The sequence below is a fragment of the Aquila chrysaetos genome, chromosome 21 (genome assembly GCF_900496995.4).
Source record: "Aquila chrysaetos chrysaetos chromosome 21, bAquChr1.4, whole genome shotgun sequence".
Classification (NCBI taxonomy): domain Eukaryota; kingdom Metazoa; phylum Chordata; class Aves; order Accipitriformes; family Accipitridae; genus Aquila; species Aquila chrysaetos.
Window position 1 is genome coordinate 8982513 of NC_044024.1, and position 25675 is coordinate 9008187.

Consider the following 25675-nt stretch of genomic DNA (forward strand, 5'->3'; position numbering starts at 1 on the left):
TTCTTCTGTTGCATTTCCAAAAGACATCAGAGGATTTCAGCATCAGTCACTGTGTCATGCAGGCCATAAAACAAATTTTAACGGACAATAGTGGAAAAAAATCCTGAACCAAGAACTAGCACGACAAACATACAGAGAAACTCAGTCTTCCCTCTGAACACACTGTTGTTTATTGCTGCTAAGGTCAGTAAAACTATAAGGAAAATGCTTTAGCAAACCCCACAGATTTATGTATGCTGATATGCTGCATTGTTAGTTCTGAAGATATTTGAAGAGCGGTTAAAATCAGAAGTAGGCAGCTGATATATCAAATACAGCAGCTGAACAAAAACTCAGTGGGCTTGGGTGGCATCGAGGCCAACCTGCTGCTTCTCCAGCAGATTCCCTTTCCTTTTGAATCTTGGGAGGGAGAGACAAACATGTCAATTTTCAGAGAACTCAGTGAAGAAAGTATGAATTTCTGGCCTCAGAGGCTAGGGACTGTTTGCTACTCCCTCAAGGGGACCCAAACTTTACCCAGTGGCTTAAACCATCCCAGTTGTCTGCCCCAAAATCCTGCAGAGCAAGAGAAAAGGGTCCAGTTAAACCCAAGTATCGCCAGACTGGAAGAAGCGCTCCAGATGAGCCCAGATCTAGTTTAGGTTCATAAGAAGGTGAAACCCTTCTACCCAACCATAGTTATGGCCATGTCATACAGCTCTAGTAATAATTAAATTATTAGTTTGTGTGAAAGTATCTCAGCCTTTTGCATCTCAGCAAAAACTAAAGAGGGGAGCATAAATAACCAGCAAGGCTAAGAAACAGTGACGCTTTCCTATTACTTGCATACATGCCAATATTTTGGTTTAGTGACAAATATTAATCCCAACTGTTAATAGTCATGTAAACTAACTCACATCCAACGTGCCTCACATGGTGTAAGTGTTTCATTCTCATTCACTGAGGGAGAAATCAAAGTCTAATCAGTAGGAGCCAAAGGCACTTTTGTCACTGAAAATCAACCTTGACGGCTATGTGCCTCCTTTTCTTAACCAGTAGGCATAATTTTGACTATTGGTTACAAGATTGGGGTTTTTTTTTCTGAAAAATTTACACTTTCTGACTTTTTAAATTTAAATTAGGTGACATTTGCAGTCTGGTCTTAAAATGACTTACACAGGGCAATACAGGGAATATAAGGCAGAAATGAGAGCAGAACCTCTATTTTCTTACAGCTTTAACCACTCTTCAGTGCTGCCTTCCTCACTGAAATAGTAAAGTATAAATGCAGGCAGTTCCAGTTTTCAGATTATATGTTCCCAGCCTTCCTCTTTTGTTGTTGCTCATTCATCCCTTTTATGTAACTGTTGCCTTAGCTGTGAAAACCATAAAGGTCAACTTGACACTAAACTGTATCATTGGGAAGAGTTAACAAAATTGTGGGCAAAGCATAAAGGGTTGCCACCCATTTTCTTGATTTTGGGGAGAAAGCATGTTGATAACGTTATTCTAAACACAACTGCTCCAGTGAACTGCACTCAGAATACTCCAGCAATCGAATTTACTGCCCAAGATTGTGTGTGCAATAGAAGGAAGCTGTAAATAAATGGCACGGTCTTGCTAATGACTGTATATAGGGCAGAAGTAAGGTCAGATAGCAGTGCTGTTGTTTTCAATAAATTCAGGGGATCCAATTTTTATCTCACATTGCTATAATTTCAGCAGTATTACTTTATCGACTTTTATCCTAATATAATCCAAAGTATCCCAATTGTACACTGTTTCTCTTAGTCAAAAGTGTCTTGCGAGTGTAATAATACTCCGGTGAATTTATCAGTATTACTACAAAAAGTACAAAGAAACTAAAAATAAGAATATACCAAGTGCAATATCTATGTAGTCTATAACGAACTGTGCTGTTAGCATTGTATTGGGGAAAGGAGCAACCCAAAGGCTGCACTAGGCCAGAAGTTTTATGAGGATCTGTGCTTCACTTATGCTGGAAACACCTTTCCTATCAAAAGCCCACTTTTGCTGTAATTAAATGCTTCAAGCAATCAATAATTTTGTCAAAATTTCATTCTAGGGGAAAAGCAAAAATTCTGAGAGCATCTGGTGTCTTGTTTCAATATTTTCCCTTCAAAATAGTTTTACTGTGACATGTAGCATAGTGCCTATAAATACGGTGTATACCACACTGTAGTGCAATGGATTCTAAATTAAAACAGACATTTCAATCTATCCATCATGCCTTTATTTCCTGAACGCTGCCCTTTTACCCCAAATAACAAACTAAACTTCACAAAACCAGTGAAAGAGATCTCTCCCTCCAGCGTTCATCGTGGAATTTCCTGGTTTTTTCCCTTTCTCTCTGCAGCGAGGTGGGTGCAGTCCTGCAAGGAGAACGTGGCAGGAAGGCTGCTTTTGGGGCTCGCTCTCCACGAAGAGATTTGCAGCTCAGGCTCGCGTCACCTCGCCTTCCCCACGCTCGCTCCTGAGCTGGCACGCCGGCGTCTCGCTGGGCTGCGCTCGTCGGGCAGAGCTGAGGAGGAGGTGAAAAGCAGCATGTGGAAATGCAGTGGGAAGCCGAAGCGGGCCGTGCCGATTGCGGCGGGAGAGCTTGCGACGGCCGCGGCGTTGCGATGGCACAGTGGGCAGTTCCCACAGCAACCCGCCGCTCCCCGGCTCTTCTGCACAGGCAGCACTGAGCTGGCAGAGTCTTGCTCTGAGCACGTCAGAAAATTTTGAAAGAAAGGTTACAAACTTCACACAGGCAGAGATTATGCTCCAGCAGGGTTGCAGCGAGGCGTAATTTAGCCAACCTCCGCCTACCCCCTCAAAACACCCACCACCACTGAGCTGAGCCACCCCTTCTGCTGCACTCGGACTGCGTAGGCGCTGCAGGTCTGCAATTAAACCCCAGGTAATGCAGCAATTCTCCTGCCAGTCCCAGCAGACACATGGGAGCTTCATCGCTATCCTCGTCCTCACTGACGTTTTCATGAGTTTCAAAGGGGTGGTTATATCTGAGAGTTGGTCATCACACCAAAAAAAGGAAATTCATTTTAAATAGATTTTGTTATGTTTGCATTTCAGAATAAATGTAAATTTGCACCAGAACAACAAGCGATGTGAAATGAGACTTACAAATGTGTTGGTACAAGCTTGCACATGAGGCAGTCACAGATGATTGATACGATGACTGATACTATAATTTAGCTTTTTATGCAGTTTAAATGAGCATTCAATTCTGTGCCCTTTAATCACAAAGTGGCATTTCATCTCCTGAGTAGTCAGCTGTAGTTCAATCAAAGAAAGACTGCCCAACAGCAATAGGCAAAGTAGGCTGAGGCCTCCAAAAAAACCCAGATCAAAAACACTATTTGAAAAATGAAATATTAATATGGGCAAGGCTTCCAACTAAATGTTTCCTTTGGTATTTGCTCAAGTGAATGTTATACCTCTAGTGGCAGTAGAAGTGAATTACTTAGCATAATGACTATGGAAAACTCAGACTACAGTTAAGGAGTTTCTACATCTTGGATATAGGCACGTCCCTACAAAAATGTGCATCATTTTTGAAAAATGAAATCTTAAATCCCCATGTCAGTAATTCACTCTGCTCAGAGCCTGAAAGTCAAGCAAGAGACATGAGCAGGCCTTTCCAAGTTAAATACTGTAATTTGTCCAAATAAAAGGACAGAACGCAGGCTCACACCCAGTATTCGGATGCACCCATGGCTTCTGCTGAAGTTAAGAGATATGTCCATTACCTCCCCTCAAAGGAAAGCTTGTTATAAAAATGCTAATGTACAGCTCGCCTCTTCAGGCACATGGGAAGGCAAACGGCACGCTACAGCTGTGCGAGGAGACATGCTGTTCTAGAGAGGGAGGCATATGGCAAGACTGGTTGAGGCTGCGACAGTGCTGGGAGTCTGTCTGTGGACACGTATCTCCTCCCAAATCCAGCTGTGTTGACAGCAGAGTCCTCCCCCAGCCTGCCCAGAGGCTGGTGAGCATTGCCCTGCAATAGGGTACCACCCCTCTGATCTGGATATACTTGTTTGAACACTCCCTAACCTATTTCGGTGAAAATCAGCTGGGCCAGCAAACTCTTATTACTTAAAATGTTAGCCATGGTTGCACAGACGTTTTTTCTTCCCTGCAAAGCAAGCTCCACCTATTTCTAGTCCCCTAATCTTTGGCTGTGTTTTGGTTCTGCATCCCCCACCCCATCGGTCTATGCACTATTTTGTCTATTTTTATAAATGTTAAGTTGTTGGTTGTTTTGTTTTGTTTTGTTTTTTAAGTTGGATTTCCCCCACGCCCCTGATTCACTTAATTAGATGTTAAGATCTGTGCCAACACAACAGAGGAGGTGGCACAGGGTCGGAAAAAATGGCCAGGAGGCCCCTACATCAAATTTGTCTTCGGGATAAATGTCTTCAGGAAACCATGGTCTGATACTCCTTAGTCCTCCTCTGAATTTGGCCTTTGGCAAACTACATGGCTTGAGTTATTTTACAGTCATCTCATCAATGATCTCAGTCTTTTGTTAGCGTCACATTCTCCAGATCCACCAAACTCAGTAGGATCTCCACAATCAAAGTTTTTTTAGGGCTGGCCTTCACTTAAGTTAGTTCAGGATGTGACTCTTGCTGAGTTGTACCCTCCCATACACAGTTCAGAACATGCCCATGGCAGGTCGCTTCTAATGCCTTGAGTCAAAGGGGTCACCATAAGACCCGATGGAGAAATAAACTCTAATCACTGTGTGTGCAAATCAAGTACAGGTAGGATCTGTGCTGATGGTGTCCTCTTCAAGTCAGTGCACATAGATTATCCGCACTGTAAAGTTCTCAGTCGTTGGTGGCAGCAAAGCCCAAAACCAGAAGCTTTTTGAATTTCCAGGTCAGAGATCAACTCCGGCCCGCTTGCCTCCCAGATCTCTCTTTTCTGCAGCGGGTTTGCAACGTACCAAAGGCTGCATGAACTAAGCACGAGACCATCTGCTTAGCAGCAACAACAGTTTCTTGTTCTCAACTTCTAGGCCTTTTAAATCCCTTGTCTTTGTCCTGCTGACCATAATAAGGAACGAGTTCAGCAGGAAGGACGGGTGGTTTCCAGAGTAATTCCCAGCAGAACTCCATAAGGGAGCCTGAAGCACGCCTTGGCGCCATGCTCAAGAAACAGAGCATGCAATGTGGAGAGCCCTTCAGAGAGGGGCCAGGATCAGAAAGAGAAGGACAAATGGTACTTGCGGTCAGCTTTGAAAGACAAATCTAAACATCAGGGTAGGCATTTGCGAAGCCGTCAGTGAGGCTGCCCTGCCTCCCCTCTGTACAGCTTGCACAAAGACTTAATAAGTTGCACACGTAGAACGCTTGAGCAGCGGAGGTGCAAAATGGATTGTATTAAGTGAAGCTTTTAATAAGATTTTGATAACAATGATTTTTATGTTAATCTCTAAAGAGTTTGCTTTTGTAACATTTAACTGATAAGCATATAATCTAGTTTTAATTTAATCTCTGCAGGTGTTTCCCAATGGTAAATGTTAAATTTTTATTGCTTCCTAAGGCAGTAATAATAGGGAAAATGTCTGTAAGGCTCCTACTGTCCATTTGTATGCGGATAGCATCATATTTTATAACAGCTGTAAATCTGACAGGATAGCCTCTTACTTTTGAGATGACATTATAAATATGTGTCAACACTGAAGTAAACATCTTTGGAAGGAACATGAAATAGAGATGTTATTAGAGGTCTAATGAAACAACCATAACTGCTTATTTATAAGAGATGTATGCGCACATCCTTGAAAGAAGCAGAGCCCATGCTGGGTTTGCAGCTTTCTGATGAGCAGGACAATGGAGATTCTCAGCAGGGTCCTACAGACGACGCAGAAATAGATTCTACACTTCATAAAGATGATGACTGTCTATAAAACTCTAAATGTTTGCTCTCTCTGCGATTTCTAAATGATTATAAATACCATGGTGTCTAAGACTCAATTATGGCTTCTTTCATACAGCTTCATGGTGCAAGGCGTATGTCAGGAGCTCCCACATGAAGAACCATAAGACACCAAGTACACAAAAGTGAACCCTGATACCTGTCTGAAGTGTAATGCAAGTATACTTTGGGCAAAATTCACTCAGTACAAGATCTGAGAAGGACTTGAATAATCGCTTAGATCTTACACCGACCTTGTGCTCAAGAAAGAGCATGCATGAAACCTGCCCTTGTTTACATTTAGTATTTTAAAGACAGCTACGCTTTAGCCTATATTGTCCCCAAATAATTTCATCTGTTCTGCAGCAAATATGGCGCTCTGACATGCTGCGCTCACCATGTCCATAGGCACATCTCAGGGACCCATTAGCACGGGCAGAGAGCTGAGCTAAAGGACTTCTAAGGTGGAACTGGCTTGCCTCCAGGCAGTGTGCAGCATGGGCAGAGAGAGCTCCGAGCTGTCTTTACTCTCCTGTATAGACATGCCCTGAAAGGGATTACACTTTAACAGAGGTCTAGGTATTTCCTCAACGGTGCTTAGATATGTGGCTCCCAAGGTCCACATTACTAGTCATAAAAACAAACAATCTAACCTCTGACACAAAAAAAACCCATGCTAGAACATTTAAGTCCCTAGTGACACAAAATGGGAATACAGCATGCTGCCACTGGGGGGTGGAAATTTGAAAAGCTGCCACACAAGCAAGTTAAAAAAAAAAGCCAACCTTTTACTGGTGAATTAAAGTTACAAGAACAGCTTGGACAGTTTAGGTTGAGCAATTGTTGCTTCTATTATAAGTCAGAACATGTATGCTGCTTAAGGTGGTAGTTTGAATGCAGTATTTTGTTTCTTTTGAGAGTCCTTTAAAATGAAAAATGGTCCTTTAAAATGAATAAAAGATCTTTTATGAAGATTTTTTTATAAATTGGTATTAATTAGAAAGAAAACTCAAATCATTTTGCACAGAAAGACAAGATAAAAACAACACAACATGGGCGTGAATGGAAATGCAGATACGTCACTTCACTTCCTGAGTTACTTCAAAGTCAAAGAGGATCTCCCATGTTGTGCCATGGCGAAGGCAACTGTCAAGAAACCCCAAATACCACATTAAGAATATTCGCTATTAAGTATTAAATGAATTCAGAGCTGTAGGTAAGACTCAGATATACAAAATGTTTAGCTCTTTCCTGTCTGCACGCTAGTTCTTTTCCTATCAGACTTTGTAAATGTACAATTTATTTTGTGTGACTGCTTCAGATTGAGGATTCATTAAAGGAGGCCCCCTCATAAGTTGTTTGCAGTCAGCCTCTCCCACTGCACCACTATAATGTATGTGTCAACGTTACAGGCGTACTGGGCTAGCAGTGACCACAGAACCCAGTGCCATACCCTCTCGATCTAAATACTACACAGTATCCTTATGCCATGGCAGATAAAGTGGAATTTTTTGCTAAACAAGTGTGAAAATTACAGGAATCAGGCATAATGCTGTGTTTCTCACAACTTAAGAAAATCTCCTCAGTGATAAATGAGTTGAGAATCTCCCGTATAAAGTATTTAAACAGATGGATAATCACCACAGCAACCAAAACCACGACAGAGTCATTCAGGAGCATTCTGTATCTGCAGACTCCAGTCTCAGGTTTCATGCTGCAAGTAGGCAATATTTTATGTAACAGGCAACTAGCCAATGCTTTTAGGTAACTCGCAGTGGTTTCTAAGGTAGGTAAAAAATCAGAGGACCAAATATTAGCCACAGGAACAGAATTTTTTTACACCTCAGATCACACTTAAATTGACCTGACAAACTTGTCGCAGATTCTCTACTGCATCTTATGTCTCTACTCCTTTGCATCTGTATTTCTCACTATTTCTTCATCCACATTTTTTCCTCTCATCTTTTCCCTGCTTTACCGGCATCATAACAAGGACTGCAACCTCAATCTGCCTCTGATCCCAGAAATAGTTAATTATTCAGGCAAAAGAAAGTAGCCCGAGAAGGAGAAAGCGAAAGAAACAATAACCTAATGATAAAGGAAAGAACTTCCCACAGATCTGAGATAATTCTAGTTACTGCCACACATGACAGTAGTCTCCATCTCCCACATTGCAGATGAGCAGTCTACCCACAGCACATGGCATGTAGGCACACTCGTATACATCCTCCCAATAATTTTTTCATCCACCTAAAGCACTGAGCCATGCTGGCAAGGCAGCGAGAAGAGCAGTAGGACTGTGCCAAGCCAGGCTTTGTGCACACCCCAAAACCAAAAAGCTCGGCACCAGTGAGTTTATCAAGCAGGTGTGCTTGACAAAAATATTTTTGCATACATCAGTGCTGGTTAAATAGTGGTGGCACATAGGTACCTTTAATAATGTCTGGGGTGGGACATGATCTCTGTCAAGGGCACACTATTGCACAAGTGTCAGGGGTGGGGGGTTTGTGCTCTCTGAAGCATCAGGCAATAGCAACAAGGACAGAAGAACACCGACTCCTACTCGTATGCATACAAGGGTTTTCACATTTAATTTGAGTTAACACAGGGCTCTTAAAATAACAAAATAACCTAGAAACAAGCTGCAGCAATAGACGGGTGGAATAGGAAGGAGACCAGCACGATTTCTGATTTTCAACAGGTGGCCAGTGGATGCAAACGTTATTAAATGGGTGATAGAAAAACCACAGCTGAATCCTGGAAATCTTATAAAGGGAGACCTAAAACCTGCTTTTAGAGATTTTAAACTTTCTCTATAAATGAGTTGGATGAACTGGAAAATATCAACTTGACTAATTAATATGCTTCTAAGTCTAGCATTTTAAATTATAGTTTTTCTAATTTGATCATTGTGTTTATTATTAATTTGAATATCTCTGAAGCATGTTTGTCTGCTGCTTCTCCTGAAACAGGTTTCCAAAATCAGGAAGACCCTGCATTTGATTAATACTCAGTAAAAACATACTCATTTTCTGAATGTATCCTGAAGGCTGAAGTCTGATAGTCTGTTTAAAAACAAGAATTCCAATTTATTTTAAAACATGTTAAAACTCTTATGAGCTGACTGACACTTGTCAAGACACACACAAAAAAATTTACCAGTTTTCACTGCATACATTTTCAGAAATTCTGACAAAAGGTTATGATTTCTATATATAATAATTTAACTGTAGTATTATATAATTTGGGGCTGTAAGACTTGAAACTGTTAATGAACTACTAGCAACTATTAGACCTGCAGAAGGTAGTATTTGGAAAAAGGTGAGTACTAACACACATATCTTGGCTAAGTTGCAAAATGGATTTTTTTTTTTTATTTAATGTCTTCCACGATTTTAAACAGACAAAATATGTTACTTACTGTCCTGGATTGTTTCGTGATGTTATTGTGAAATACTAATGGCTACTGTGTTTATTTCACCGTAGGAGTGTGTTCATTTCACTGGTGGGTAAAGTCTGGTAAGAGGTAAAAGATTTTGCAATCCTGCTGACTGGATGGCTTAATATAAATCTCAATTATTCACCTGACTTGCAACAAAAATATTTTGCTGCATTAATAATCCTAAAGTTGGGGATGATTGTAGGTGGCGATTATGCTGCTGAATTTTTTTTTTATTGTTGTACAGAGCTGAGAAGCCCAAGTCAGGAAAAAACCATGATAGCAGATACTGCATAAAGCGAGCTGAAGCCCACAAATAGTTTAATTTAATAAAAAGACATTAATAGGAGGAACACAGAACCAAGGTTAACAACAACAGAAACATGTCTAGAGAGACAACATGCCCCACCGAAGCTGCGTTGCTGTACGACTCGAGGATCGTGAGCGTACGTCCGACTCGTTCCCGCTTTTACCCTGCGTTCCGCCCGGGCGAGAGACGCCGACTCTCCCGCCGGACGACGGGCAAGCGACCGGCAGGACGGCGCGGAGCCGGAGCCTTGCCTCAACGGGCACCCGAAGCCGGGTTTGGGAACCCGCACACGCCGGGAAACGGAGCAGCCCCGAGGCCCGCGGCGGGGAGAGCCATGAGAGGGGCCGAGAACCCTTGCGGGAAGGGGTCAGGCCTCAGAAACCATGAGATGAGGTAAGTTATTCTTAAAAAAAACCAACTTCCCGGAGGAGAGGAGAGGCGGCCCGGTTGCAAAATCCCCCGCTCCCCGCCGCTGGGCCTCCCCTCGCCTTGCTGTCCGGGGAGCGCCGGCCGGCGGGGCTCCTCACCCCCCTCCCCACGGCGCCGGGATTCCCCCGAAGGGCGGCCGGGCCGGCTGGAGGAAGGCCCTTCCCCCCTCCGGCCACCTCCCCGCAGAGGAGCGGGGAACCATCGGAGGAACAAGGCCCCGAAGCCGGCGGCTGCCCCGACACCCCACCGCCACCCGGACCTAACATGGCGGCGGGGAGGGAAGGAAGGAGGGAGGGGAGGGGCGGGGCCCCGTGACGTCTCGCGATGGCGGGCGGGCGGGAGAGAGTCCGCCGCGATCCCGGCAGCCATAGCGACGACGCTACCTGCAGTGACGGGAGCAGGCGGGGGGGGGGCCGGCGGCGGACAAAGGGGGCGCCGCGCGAGCCCGCACCCAGCGGCCCCGGAGGGGTGAGTGCGGGGCGGGGGGCGCCGCGCGACGCCCCCCCCCCCCACCCCGGGACAGGGCGGGGGGTGGCGGGAGGAGCGACACCCCCGTCCCGGGTTGTCAGGCGGCCCCGGGCCGGGCAGCGAGGGGCCCTTGGCGGGCCGGGCCTCCTCTCCCTTCCCCTTCCCTCCGGCGGTGGAGCGCGGGGCCTTCCCCCGGCGCCGGCAGCTCTCGCCGTGCCGGCTCGGGCGGGAGCGCTGGCGGAGCCCGGCGCCCGCCGCCCTTCCCCTCGGTAGGGCCGTGAGGAGGAGCGGGGCGGCGGCCGGGCTCCGAGGCCCCGGCGGCGCGGCGTCGCCTGCCCGGCCTGGCTCTCCTCTCACCCGCGCGGGGCTGCTCGGCGGGGAGCGGGGCGGCCGGGGCCGGGGGCGGGGGGAGCGAGTGAGTGAGCGCGGGCCGGCCGTCGGTGGGGCCGGGTCTCGCTTGGACCTGCTCCGAGGTTGTCGGTGGGGAAGCGGTGCGGGACGGTGCCGGTGCGAAGGTGCTGGCCGCGTTATCGCCAGGGGCAGGGCAGGGCTGGGCTGGGCGCAGGCTGTGGAGAGAGGCCGTTAGAGCGCAGCTGCCTCAGCCTTTATCTCTGCTGCTCCGCGTTGGAGAACAAAGAGGATCAATTAAGGGTGTGCAGTGATTGCTGCCTCTCCGCCTTCAAGTAGGTGCGCTCTGAGAGTCAAATTAGAACGCCTTTCTTCCCGGCGTTCTCGGAGGAAAGAGTGTTTTCCTCAGTTAATCTGTGGTATCTTGGCATTTGAGCTGAGGATTTGAACCTGGCCTGAGACAGGGGAAGAGGCCGCGTAGCACTGAATAGCACAACACGCGTTTAAAACCCAACAAGTTCGGTGCATTAAGCGCAACCCGAAAGTGAGAAAATAGAGACTAAAGCAGCGGATGTGCCCTTGAGAGTCTTCCGTAGGATTCTTCGGAGCCGTATAGTAGAATGGGTTGGAAGCAATGCACAGCTCTTATTTCATTTTCCCCTGCTTTTGTATGTCTCTTAGTTGCATTTGAATAAATTTTTTTGTTACTGTCACCTTTTCAGCATTTGAAAAAGTAAAGGGAAAAAATTATGTGGTCCTAATAAATTTTTCTGTCAGTATCAGCGTGATTTATGCATGTTGTCATCTATGCTAATAGGTAACGCTCTGAGACTATTTCATTTTACAGCATCCTGGAGACAGTTACTAATTGCGTTTCTCATCACCCTGTAAAGAGGTAAACAGTAGCATATTTCTGCCCAGGCTTTGCAAAGTATCAGAGGAGTTCTGCCAGTTTAAATGTGACTAGCCGCCTACTTAAATACTTTGCAGAATATGTGCCTTCATAGATTAGCAAACTGAGGTGAGGTTAACCAACTTGCTCAAGGTCATGGAGTGTCAGTGACAGAGTTAGCAATAATGGAATCCAGCCATCCTGGCTGCTGGGTCTGTGCTCTAATCATTGGATGACTCTCCCAAATAATTGCAGGTAGTTTAAACATTGGGTTGCGTAAGTGCACGTTACAGCCTTCAAAAACTTTTGGAGAAACAAAATGTTAATAGATCTGCTTTAGATCATATGCTGTATTTACATGTAGCTTAAAGGAATTGCTCAGCTTGACATAGGGAATTCTGAAGAAGACTTTGTGGCTTATTTTGTAAATATGCACTCAAAAGGCATCAATTTTGTTGAGTATATAGTATAGAAAGGCTTATTGTGTAGATTTAGAGGGTAGATCATGAGATAGAATAAAAATAGATTACACTTCAATTAGACAATTTTTAAAAGCGGAATGTGGAGACTATGACTATAGAGGTTATCTTCCGAATAAAGTGTTTACCAGATGACATTCTGTAGAGTTATTTGCAGTTGTTAGGAAAAGAAACAACCAACAAATGCACTCGGAAGCCATGGTGATGAGGCTGTTGGAAGTTAAAATGGGAACAAAAAACTTCCTCACTTGATTTATTTTTTCAGCAGATGCTTGTTAAGTAAAAACAAATCACAATTGGTGTTATTTGTGAGCCTAGAGAGAAGTTACATTTCACTTTGTGTTTTTCTCTGTCAAGTTAAATTTATGAAGAAAGAGATTTCAAAGGAAACGCTGGCAGATCTATGCTATTGTGACACCAGCAGTATATATTTAGTAACTTCAGGGAGGAAAGATCCTTATTGTGCTAAAAAAAAAAAATCAGTGACAATTGTTTGTCTGGACTTCAAAGAGCTTTGGAAAGCAAGCTGGCATTGTTCAGGTGTTACGCTTTGGCCCGTGTCCTGTAATGAGCATTACATTTGACAGATTCCTGCACCTGCGAGGAGTTTCATTGGCGGTACTAGGAGAAGCCCATCTGCGCAGTGTAGGTCACAGAATTGAGACCACAGATCTCGGTTTTGCACAGATTTGCTTGTGCTTACGTTTATGTTCTGCAAGTAATCATGGTGACTGTTGACTGCAAAATTTAGTGATTGCGGTGAGAATCTGCTGTGCTGCGATGCACGGTGTAGAAGAGCGGCAGCCAAGTTTCTTTTAAATGAACTGGCTGGGGTGCCAAACATAGCCAGCTGCATAGCCTTATTCTGAACGTGAGTACTGCTTTGGGGTTAATCTGTGCAGAGAAGTTCTGAAGGTAGAGACTTTCTCTGTAAAAGTCTTTGCAGTTTCTTGTTGATGAGTGCTGTATGAAAGGTGTGCTGTTGTTAGTACTAAACTGTCAAATCTGCCCAGCATGTGTATAGTTTATAATGCAGTCTTTGGGAAAAGTGCTTTTACTGATGTCACTTGGTGAGATATCCCAGCAAGGTGACTTCTAAGTCAAAATTATTGTCTCAAAAAGGATGCTGGTTGCTTGCTTAGAAATCCAGAAATTTATATCCTGAGTGACACTGCTGTGTCAGCAAGCATGTCTACTGTAGGCCTGGTTTTGCCAGGTTTTATTTTTGCCAGTTTGGGTGGTAACTTCTTATCCAGCCAAGTTAAATAAGAAAAGGAAGCAATAACGGGATATACTTTTTTAAGATTGGTGGCTTTCCGCCTGCAAGTTGTGGAATCCTGGGAGGTTTGTGCGCTGCATTTTCAATGGATGCATATGAAAAATGAGCCTGTTAATAGGCTTAGTGATCCATACCTCCACTGATGTTGTGATTTGCGGGTTTTTGGACACCTAAACACTTGCCGCTGGCTGAGCTGAAGAAACTGGAGTTGTGGTGTGATGCCAGGAGTCAGAATGAAACATGTGCAGTGTTTAAATAAAAAACTAAAGCATCACAATAGTATTAATTATTATAAATAATACTTTAAAACATTTATTAAATATAGTCACTTAAAAATATCTAGCAGTCGTTTGCTATTGGTTGTACGGTAGTTTAAAACCTTTATTAGGAAAAAACCCCTTTTGCTAATTTCAATGATTGCCTGTATTTCTGTTACGCATAATGTATGCAGTGTAGATATGTATGGGAACCAAAGATTCCCACATACGCTTACTGCATCAAGCTAACTTTTGTTTAAAAAAAAAAAAAAAAAAATCTTAATCTTTTGCCTATGAGAAGTTTCAAAAGAAGTTATTTTGTATTCCTGCAAGCTGGTGGTTTTTCCACATTAGCTCCTCATATAGTCTTAATATATTTGAATGGAACAATGAATCTCACTTTGCAATAGTAAACAAACTTGTTCAAGAAATAATGCTTACACTTGCTGCACAAAGTGAATCCAGAGTTTGTTAATTCTTCTGAAACAAAAGGGATTCACCAAAATTCTAAGAAGCACTCAGAATCCAAATTGCCACTTACAGAGCTATGTCTTTTTCTAGACTCTTCTTAATAAGGTAGCAGAACATCAACTTGGAACACTATCATTGGGGATTTGTTTTCAGAATATTATTAGTAGCGTTTCAGTGAAGTGGAAACAAACCTGTGCTCTGAAAAGAAACTGGATCTTGGGGAAAGACATACCAGTGAGAGCCATGAATTTAAATTCTACAGAGATGATTTGCTATTTGAAAAAATAAATAAATTTAAAAGCTTAGTTTGTGAATAAGAATCAGAACCTGTAAATCTGAAGATACGACAGATATACTCTACTAAACACCTAAACTTGTGTCATGTTTCAAGTATGAAACATGTATCTGGTGCTTGGAAATGTGAACATCATGATGTTTAGAATGCAAAAATAAGCATTTGTTTTTGATTGTTCATAATGCTAGGGCTATTCACTGCTAGAAAGGTCAGAAACTAAATTTCTTAAGGTGCAACCAAATCAGTTTATTAGGCTGCAGAACAGCTGAAATGGACCTTGTTTTATAAAGCTTCATTGGAAGTGGAAATGACAGCTGATGAGCCAGTAGAACTTTTTGTTCTTTTACTATTTTCTACTCTAGAATAAAGTTAAGCCTCAAAGGACACCTTCAGTTTGATAATTAACCTATAGGAGCTACAGTAAAATATGACGTTCTTGGGGGGGAAAAATACAAGTAGCTGTTTCACTTTGTTCTGTCTGTAGTGTGTAAAGTCAATGGTATGTGTGCTGAGGAGTCTGGCCTTAATTTTCTTTTATGAGTTACATTTGGGATTGTTGCTCGGTCGGGTCATGGGTTCTGGTTTTAGTACTGGAATGTCACTCAAAACAAAACTGTGGGGGTGGCAGAGGGAGAATTACGATGGTTATACTTTGGTTAGAGACAGTGGTGGTAGAAAACCTGTCTTATTTTTTAATCAAATAGTAAATCCCAAATCTATTTGGTATTATTAATCCCAGTTATTTTTCAATTCGTTGCCTGTAACTACCATGCAATTGTAACAAGAGTTTAGTTTAAACAAGGTGTGAAGGTGTTCCCCATTCTTCTGTTCTGAATCTCTGGGATTTGACATACCTCAGTGCCTATGTGAGCAGATACCTAAGTTATTATGCCTCATCCGGGAAGGTCACCACTGCAGAGAGATTCCTGCCTAAATGGTGACTACTGCTGCCTTACGTCTTTGTGTTTCCTCATTTCTGCTCTGTTTTTTCTCAAGTGTTCGTGTCCTGAGGCAAGGATGGGATATCTTTTTGTTGTTGTTTGGTTTGTGTTGCAAAGACCCAGCATAAGCAATCCTAGTCATGGACTGGGACCCCAAAATGCTGCCATGATACACTGAAGAAGTGCTTATCCATTTATTTTATAGCAGTTTGTTAAATAGATGGAAACTTGATGCAAATATTTTTTCCATTTCCATATTTTTGAAGGAACTTAAGTAAAGGTAGATTCATAACCAAGCATCATGTTTTATATTTTTACACCTTTGTTGACTGCCTCAGTTTAGTATAGACTTATGGAAATAATCTTCTTGCCTTTTCTCTTTTTTCCCCCTTCCTTTCTTTTAGAATTGCCAAAATGCTTTGGAATTCTTAAACGATTCAAAAACTGAAGTCTCTGAGGATACAAAATCATAAGAACACAAGAAGCAGCAAGGAGGATTCAGTGCCAATGCAGCAACAAAAAAGACAGCCAGAGTTAGTGGAAGGAAATCTTCCTGTTTTTGTTTTTCCTACAGAACTTATATTTTATGCAGATGACCAGTCAACACACAAGCAGGTGTTGACTCTATATAACCCCTATGAGTTTGCCTTAAAATTCAAAGGTGGGTTTCTTAGGTTAAGTTCTGTTTAAGGGTTAGTTGATGATCTTGAACGGTCCAATTATAATTCATGTAACAAATCATATTTGTGACAAAACTAAACTTGTGTCTTTATGTATACCTGTTGAAGAAGTTGATGAGGTGTTAATTCATGATTTGTTACCACTACTGTCCTTTTCATTGCAGTTCTTTGTACAACTCCAAATAAATATGCGGTGGTTGATGCTACTGGTGCAGTGAAGCCTCAGTGCTGTGTTGATATGTAAGTAAAAGTTGGTTGGTTTTTTTTTTTTCCTAATGTACAACATTTGATTATCTTAATTTCTTTTCTTATTTAAGAGGTAGTAAATGACAGCATGCATAGTATAAACTAAGTTGGATAAAGATATAATATTTTCCTAATCTCCTATATTCTTGTGGCTTTCACTCTAGGGCAGAGGTATTATAATATTGGAGATATTTCCTTCTTTAATTTTGCCTTGAAGCATAAATAAAATGCTAGTAAATGCATCCTGTAGTATAGTTTGTAAACCAGCAGTGAGAGTAATATGAGCCTCCCCTGAGTACTTTTGTTAGAAATAACAAGAAAAGCAAGACCCTCAGGGTTGGGATTTCTTTATGAGAAATATTTGTTTGCAGATTGGCAAAATGAAAATGTATGCAGTTCTACTGAGCACACTTTCCTGGGCCATTTTTAATAAAGGTACTTTTGCCTACCTTTCACCCCGACTGCCTCTCTCGGTCTCAGATCTCTCTGTCTCCCCTTTACTTGTTTCTTCTGTCAGGTCCCAACCCAGTAACAGAGAAAATAAGTAGGCCAGTTAAATGATCACAATAATGTATAGGGTCTGTAGGCTGCTATAATTCAAAGTAGAGTAGGTATATAAGCTGAAATAGACCAACTTTTTTCATCTTCCATTTGCCACATTATTTCTGTGCTGATGTACAGATACAGCTAAAGAAAGTATGAAGTACCTAAAAGAGCAGACGGAGCTTTCTGAATAGAAATTTACAAACTGTAAAACACCACCTGGAATCTCTGGTTAACAAATGGCCATATACAAAAAACTCCACTATTGAATGATCTGTCTTTTGTCAGATAAATAGTACTGTGCTTGGGGAATGGCTCTTTCCTGTAGACTGTTTTCCTTAGGTGTAATTTGGAAAATTCCAAGGACTCACCAAATGGAAAGGAAGTTTAAAACATGGAACTAAAAAGTTTCAGTGGGCAGGGGCAACAATCCTAAAAATGGAACAAAACAGGTCAGAATATACCAGCGTATTGGTGAGCTGTTCCAGTCTAGCAGACATTTACACAAGCTTGATTACATTTGGGTAATCTTAAACAAATGTCTTATTAAATAAAGGAAAATAAGACATATGCATGTTTCCAAGGGAATTTTTTGTGCAGCAAAACCCCCATCCCATTCCAATGGTTGCTGTCTAAGGGCAGTGTTTACTGCTAGGATATGAGCAGTACTATGCAAGTATGGCCATTTGCCAGATAAACAGATATTCTACAGAGCTTCCAATTATGCAATGGTCTCTAAAAAGAAACAGGAGAATGTATCTGTTTATAAGGGTCTGCAGAAAATATCTCTTTGCTTGGCAGCAGATGCATGTTCTCATAACACAGTGTTATGTAAAGATTCTGTTTAGGTTGGTAGTTAGTATCATGGTACTAAGAGCAGAAACAAAAATTTGGAAGTAAGTGTTAAAGGAAGAAATAAGAGTTGAATCTTCTGTTCTCATACGCTGAGAGTTGTGTGAATTAGGATGGGGGGGGGGGGGGGGAAGCCTTTTGTTTTAGTGAAGGCAGTTGCCCAGCCAACACTCAACTTGCTGAAAGCCTGTCATAAGCATGCTCTTTTGCCTCTAAAGTGACATAAAACTACATACATTCCTGCAGGCTTCTCGCTTGGGGGATGACTTACTCTCCGTTTCCTTGTTGAATAGTCTATTCAAACTAGATACCAGTTACAAGCCCTGGCTATGTGTTAATGATTGTAGATATCTTGATGTGATATAGTTCCTTTAAATGAAGACTGAAACTCAAAGATCTGTTTCTTGCAGCATTTTAATGTATATATTAATCACAAAGATAGGTTTCTTGAAGCAATTTTAAGACTACTATCCTGTATTACTAAGGGTAGAATCATTTTTTTCCCCTCAGGAGATGGCAACCTTCTTGAAGCCAAATCACTTATACGTAGGTATTTTTTCAGATTAGCTATTGTTATCTTAGAAATGTAGTATAGCCTGTCGCAAAAAAAGTTTTCCACTTCGGAAAAATAATTAGAATCCGTATCAACCCTAAGAGCTGATATGACTTCAAAACCTAAATATTATAGCTTTTTAGTGCTAGATACATATTTTCGTAATGAATCATAAATGCAGAGAGGAGGCAGTTAAGCAGAGCACTGCTCAGAGGTCTGTATTGCCTTTGATCAGTGTTATTTTAAAATTGCCTTTTGTACGCCCCACATACGATTTTTTCCATGAAATGCCCTAAAACTAGAACCCTGTCTTACTATTGAAACCATCTTGGTCAACCTATTCAAAACAGTAGAGCGACAGAGTGGTTGCTGGACAGTGAGAAGGTTTACCAAGAAAATAACTGACTCTCTAGCTATAACTTGGAGAATATGTCTATACTGCAGTCTGAGTTGTGACTGCAGCTTGTGTGTCTATGCCCGGCATAGCTCTTCGTAACTAGTGAAGTACCTGCAGCATCATGTATTTCAATGCAGGCTACGAAACACGCTCAGGTTAGCTAGATTGATGAGCAAAGCTCTGACAGCATAGAGCTCTGCTATTGAAATCCAGATTTACTCACTGAAAGACAGGTGAGAAATGTTTACGTAGATACGTAGCTGTCATTTTTACTGCACTGTTACACGCTCTTAATGGTGGGCTTCTGATTTTGAAAATCCTTTACATCTAGCTGACTCTTGTCCGTAGAGGGAATGAGTTTTGCTTCTGAGAAAGTATAATTGTAAAGCTCTGAGCCTGATTTCCTCAAAAAGCCAGACTTTTGCCATCACCTGTCCAAGTGTTTGGCAGTTGTACTTTTTTTCTTTTCTTCCCTGTCCACTCCAGTCACCCCGTACCTTTTAAAATCATTGGCCAGCACCAAACAACTTTGATAAAGGAGGAGGCATCTTTCAGATAATTGATGTTTCGTGCAAATTGGCAGCTAGGCCTCAGATTGAGGAAAAGGTGTGCTTGAGATAAAGAATTAACTGTTCTTTTTGGCCAGCCAATTGGAGCATATATATTTGGGAACCACAGCGAACATAAGGAGGGGAGAGAGAAGGCAAGATCAAATCTTCAAGAACATTGAGTGATGGAGGAGGTAATGGGGATGTGGACTATTGCAATGCATCTGTGTGGGGAGGAAAGAGGGGAAACATTGGAATGTAGGACGTAATTCCACAGGAGACGTGCTGCTTATTAGTTCCTCTGTTTGAAAATGTTGTTTTCCTCTGCAGTGTGATTCGTCACAGAGATGTTCGGGCTTCTTACTATGGTGTGATAGATAAATTTCGTCTACAAGTGTCTGAGCAGAGCCAGAGGAAAGCATTAGGGAAAAAGGAGATTATTGCTACTCTACTTCCATCTGCAAAGGAACAACAACAACAAAAGGAAGAGGAGGAAAAAACGAATAAAAGAACACCTGGCTGAAAGTGTCTTTTTTGAGCAGACTTTGTGTCAACCAGGTAGCTGAAATCTTTTACCTCTCCTGTCTTCTTAATCAGTTATGAGTAGCTCAAGTGACTAGAAAGGCTAGACTAAAATAAATTCTAAAATAATTATTTTTTCTTACCTGTAAGACTGCTGTCTTTATCACTGGGGGATGATAGTGCCCAAGAACCCAAACTACGGCTATTCTGCTTATGCTGTCTTGATTAATCAAGACCCTTTGCTGCCCCACGGTTGCATGTCATGCCTTGGAGAGAGAATACATCCTCTATTCCTCTGGTGCAGAAGTTCTGCTACAGCCAGTGGGAATTTAGCTGCAAAAGGGTGGCAGTTATTTTTTCCCTTGGGCTATTTCAGAACATATGCCCCTTCTGAGTTTGTTCCAAACCCTTAATCCTCCATTTCCTGATGAGCAGAAAATATTGCCAAAATATCTTCTAAAGTGGTCCTTGTTCTGCGCCATCTCCTTTGTCTGTCTCACAAGTACAGAAAAGCACAGTCACTAGCTGAAAATTCTTTGCATGTTTCATATGTGAGGAAGTGAATCAACAGTCTTGAGCAAACCCTGGACCTAACAGTTAAGTTGAAATGGTAGGGGGAGATATAAAAAGTATCAAGTTTTACCTGAACTGAATCTAAACCTATTCTTCTTGACTTGACAGTCTACCTTCTTGTTACTTCTAGTGATTTATACTATAACATTCTTGTCACTGTTTTATTTTTCATGATAAGAACAAAAATCAGTTCCAGAAAATAGATGAACCTGCTTGAGAGTGTACCTCTTGTTAAAACCAAACTGTTTCTCTGTTTATACATAGTTCGTTGGCTAGTGAAACACCTTTTACTTTAAAAAAACTCAAGATAGGTATTAGTAGGATACATGGTTAAAGCAAACCTACAATGATCTCTGGTCTCACAGAACAAAATGTTACTATGATAGTTGTTCTGGTACAGAGGGTTCAAACCATCCTGAACAATCTGATACTGGTCTTAATCCAAATGCTATTTCTCTGCTTAAAAACCTCGTTGACTACATTATGTTGCTTGCTTACAGAAAAACAGTAAACAAAGCAACTACAGTCTTTGCATATAACCTGCAACCTAGAAATAACAGGTTTATGGAATTAAAATAGGACACGTATTGCTAGTCACTGAGGATAGAAAAACTTGATAAAAACGTTGGCTAATTTCCAATGGGTCTTAAGAATTTGGTGAGAGGTATTCAGCTAACATGTTAACAGCGCTTTTCGAAGATTACACAGTGTGCCTTTGGGTAGGTTCCAGCTGTTAAACTGCAGCGCAATAAAGACTGTGAAGGACAGTTCATCTATAGTTTGCATTTCCTTATTTGGGTGATATTGGACTGTCAGAGTGGTTTGCTCTCACAGTTTTTAAAAATAAGATTCAAATAATACCGATTTGTGACATATAAACTGGTTCTGGCAGGTGCAGCCCTTGAATCCTCTAGAGAAAGAAGGGGAACTCATCTGGCCCAAGAACCTGTACTCTTGCTGTAGCCAAGTTTTGTTCTAGAGATGTAAGCAGTTATCTGCCTGTGCAGCTCTTCTAGGTGTTCTTTCCTAACTGATTACTAATCACTGAAGGAACATATCAAGGAATGGAGTCAGGATGCATGGTGAAACCTCAAGTGTTGCTGAAACACCCAGCTGTCATGAGTGTGTATACATAGCTACTGGGCCTGGCAGGCTCTGTTCCCCCACAAGGGAGGGGTTTGGGAAGTCATGTGAAAACAAGTTCCAGTGTCAGAACAGGAAGCAGCCTTCTCCACTGCAAAATGCAGAAGGTTTAGAAGGGTGAGTTTAAGAGTTGTTTCCCACCCACTCCAAAGGGAAAAAAAAATCTTAGGATATTACAGCTTGAATGTACCGCAAACACTTTTGCAGAATATTTAACGTTTATGTTGGTTAGATGTTCCTTATAATTGGTACTATCTTGTTACTATCTTGTTTTTCAGAAAACAGAACTGCCTCGTCGGGACCTAGTTTACTAACAGTCTTCCTGGGAATAGTGTGTATTGCAGCACTAATGCTACCTACATTGGGGGAAATGGAATCCCTGGTGCCTCTCTACCTCCATTTAAGTGTGAATCAAAAATTAGTAGCTGCTTATGTTTTAGGTAAGTATTTTGGATTTTGTATCTGTTTTCTTGCAACTTCCAGTGATTTGGGAAACTTCTCCTGTGTTTGCCGTTGGCTTCAGGAAACTTGATGGAGACAAAGAACCACACTATGTTTTGTTTTTCATCTCCACTTACATTTTAACTTGCAGCCGTAGTGATATCGGGGTAAATCAGTTATTTTAAGTATTTTAGACCAGATTTTAGTTGATACTTATTATATACAGGCCCCTGAATGTTAATTTCACCTTCATTTGATGACTGGCCAACTGTAGTCATCTGCCAGCAAAACCGAATGGAATGTACTGTTTCTTATTCTTATATTGAAATGGAGAGTTACTCTATTGCAGAACCTAGATCTCTTCTGTTATTTTGTTTCTCTCCAACCCAGATGAGCTGGTCTGAAAGGCTCTATTCGCTACCTTCTTGATAAGCAGTTGAAATGTGTAGAAATAAATTGTTGTAAACCCTTCCTAAGAGACCGCTACCATCTTCTTCCCAATTTGTAACTTGCTCCTAAATTAGCAAGCATAGATAAGTTGCACATTTCATTTGTTATGACTATTTTTCTATAACTATTTCAGATTTGAAGAACAGTCACACTAAACTCAATTCTCCTGTCCCACTACCTGGCAGAAATGAGGATTTAAAGGAAACGAGCTAGGCAGCTTCAAACTGATAGCTAGAGGTGAGGTAGTGATGGGGAAAGATGCAAGTTCTTAATGGTTAATGCACACACTCAGTTGACTGACTCATGCAAGTCAGTCTGCTGAAATGGTTTGAAAACTCACTTGTCGCTCTTTGCCTGAGCCGATAGTGACGTATTTTCAGATCAGGACCTTGCACTAATCCTTGCTTTGTTTTTATCTCTAGTTTTGAAAATTATCTCTAGCTTTGAAAATTACTCCAGTTCCTGCTGGTGCTAACTCTAGTGTTAAACCATTTGACTTTATCTATTTGCAACAACTTAACCCGTTTCTAGATTCACTGTGAAGTTCTTACAGGTTTTGATTCCTTTGGTAGCAGTGTTTTTAGTGTTCATGAAAAGATCCTTCTGTGTGCAACTCCTGTTCCTGTAGAAAGTTGATTGCTCTTGAGAAGATGAAACCACTTTCTTCCACAACGAAGTACAACTGGATTGTGTAGCATTTAATTGAAAAGGGAGGCTAATACCACACCGACTGGGCTATACGACATCTGAGAAGTATTTGCTTTACAGAAATGAGTTAAACCCTTTATTGCCTGAAAGTCCCTGTACAAGTGGTATAGGCTGTCCTGTAGCAGCTTCTAGAAGCCTCTGTTATTACTCTGCGATGATTTAGATAATCCAAGCAAAGGCCTACAGCAGTTGTGGTAGTACTAATTGTCTAAGCTAATACAGACCATAAGAAATAGCTGAACTGTAATTCCTCTTTAATGGATGAATTGCTTATCTAATGGAAGGCAGCGTTACAACTCTGTTCTGTCATGCTTCTATCTTCAAAATCTTTATAAAGTAAATAAGTTAAATCAGCATGTAGTGGCAGGATAGTAAAATAGTCTCAGAAATTTCTTTATCCATGGTGAGATCTGTAGGCTTTAGCTAAGTTCTCTGCAGTGAAAGGCTGTTATATTAACATCATCTGAGTCTACAAGAAAGATTGCCTAAGAACTGATAAATTACTATTTTGATGTTATGTATGGTTGGAATTCAAGGAGCCCTATGTTTTTCCATATGCCTCTTTGCCTTGTGCCATGTAACTCATGGCTAAGAACTTGCAGATTTGTACTTTTTCCTGTATCAGCACATAATTAAAGTGAACTTATCAGTGTGTCATGAGTAGGTTTATTAGCCCCACATTTCCTGCTTTCATCTGTTTTTAATTGTTTTTAACCTCTATCAGAGCAGTTCTTTTTTTTTTCCTCCCTCTTTAAAGGTCACAACAAAGACTCTGTAGAAAGCTCCCTATGCAGACTGACAAGGAAGCTTAACATCTTTGTCTAAAACTAGTCTTTGATCAGTTATTCTGCACAGAGCAGAAACAAAAATGTCTTGGAGCCTTCAGCTAATCTGCCTTACCGATGATTCAGCAATTGAATTACACTGCCCATGACTAGCCCCTATGAAAACTGGTAGCTTGTATGCTAGTGTTACACTTACCCAAGTCAAAATCTCAATGTTAAGATTTTCCCATAGTGAGATCAATAATTGTTTGGAGTATTTGTAGCTTCTTTGACATTTAGTTACTAGATATATTGCACTTCAGTGTGTTTTTTTTTTTGTTGTTGTTTGGTTTTTTTTACACAGTTTTTGACTACATCAAAATTTGGAGCAATATTTCTAATATTTAAGTGAAGTGTATATTTAAATTCTGCATGTATTTATGTACTTTCACCTTATTTTCTGGCCTGTGACAGGGTAAACTGTCTTTAAATGTTTTATTCAGTGAAATTATAGTGTTTAGTTCTTAATTCTTGTCTTTCAGGTCTCATCACCATGGTTATTTTGAGAACATGAGCAATGAGTTAATAGGATGTCAAACACCTTACTGTATATTCACATCATGAATGTGGACTGCCTTTTACTCCCATTTGGCTCATTAAGATGCTAGCAAAACCGTTCAGTGATTTAAGATACCTTCAGAAGTGTAATATATTTTAACTATGTATAATAAATGAAAGACTCAAAGCACTTTTCGGTGCTTCTGTAACAGACAGCTATGAAATGTTCAGTGATACCTGTGAAAATAATTTGAAAAACTTTTATATCTACGCCTACTGTAAAAAATCCTTATTAAAGCAACATTTGTTATTTTTAGTCTATGTTCACATCAGTGCGTGATCACTATAAAAGCAAACTGTCTTATGTAAAACGTTCATTTGGTTTGTGGTTGTACATGCTGAGGCTGGTGCATAACACTTCTGTATACATACCAGAAGGATGAGAGTCATGACTAATCATTGAAGAAAATGAAAAATTCCATCAGTGAAACTATGAAATAAACCATGAATTTTAGGTGAAGAAGTAATTCTCAAATTCCTTACTTCATCATTACCAATATATTGTTGAGCGCTCGTTTTCTTAACTGGGGAAATAATTCCTGCGACAGCCATTTTGTATCACAATTGTAGACAATAAACAACAAGTTCTATAATCAGAACCTTTCATTTCTTAGGGATGCATGCAATATGTGAACTAAGTGGCATTAACAGAAGTTGAACTCACACTGCACACAAATATAAAATTCACCATTTTTTCTATTTTAGAGACCAAACTAAGTGTCACAACAAAGGCATTCCTCTACATCATCCCTCCCTCCCCCCCCCCCCCAGCTGAGATAAGGGATTTCTTTTGTATCAGAAACTCCTGCTCAAATTCCAGTTTTATAATCTAGGTGAACATTTATCTTGTTTCATATGAGCATTTTCCTTCATTTGACATTTCATTGTCGAGATGTTAAGTTGAAAAATATTTCTACTGAAGGGCCGCTATTACTGCATTTGATTCATACACACAAATCTTCGTTTAAAAGAAGCCTATATAATACGCTCTGATCTGTATAAAAAGCAGTTTGGAAATTAAACCTTCTTTCCCCTGCATGTTATGGGTCACTTTTCTGCTTATGCATGGAAGTACAAAGAAACCATGCAGGTAACAAT

General features: G+C 41.2%; 1 protein-coding gene across 1 annotated transcript; it reads left to right on the plus strand.

Annotated features, from left to right (window-relative positions):
• The first annotated feature begins 10466 nt into the window (after positions 1-10466).
• Positions 10467-25170, plus strand: MOSPD1 (motile sperm domain containing 1). Its single transcript, XM_029996466.2, is given in 7 exon segments — positions 10467-10577; positions 15944-16200; positions 16384-16459; positions 19689-19854; positions 19856-19916; positions 21875-22036; positions 24502-25170. Coding segments are annotated over 6 exon segments (651 nt in total). The 5' UTR covers positions 10467-10577; positions 15944-16046; the 3' UTR covers positions 24534-25170.
• The last annotated feature ends 505 nt before the right edge of the window (positions 25171-25675 follow it).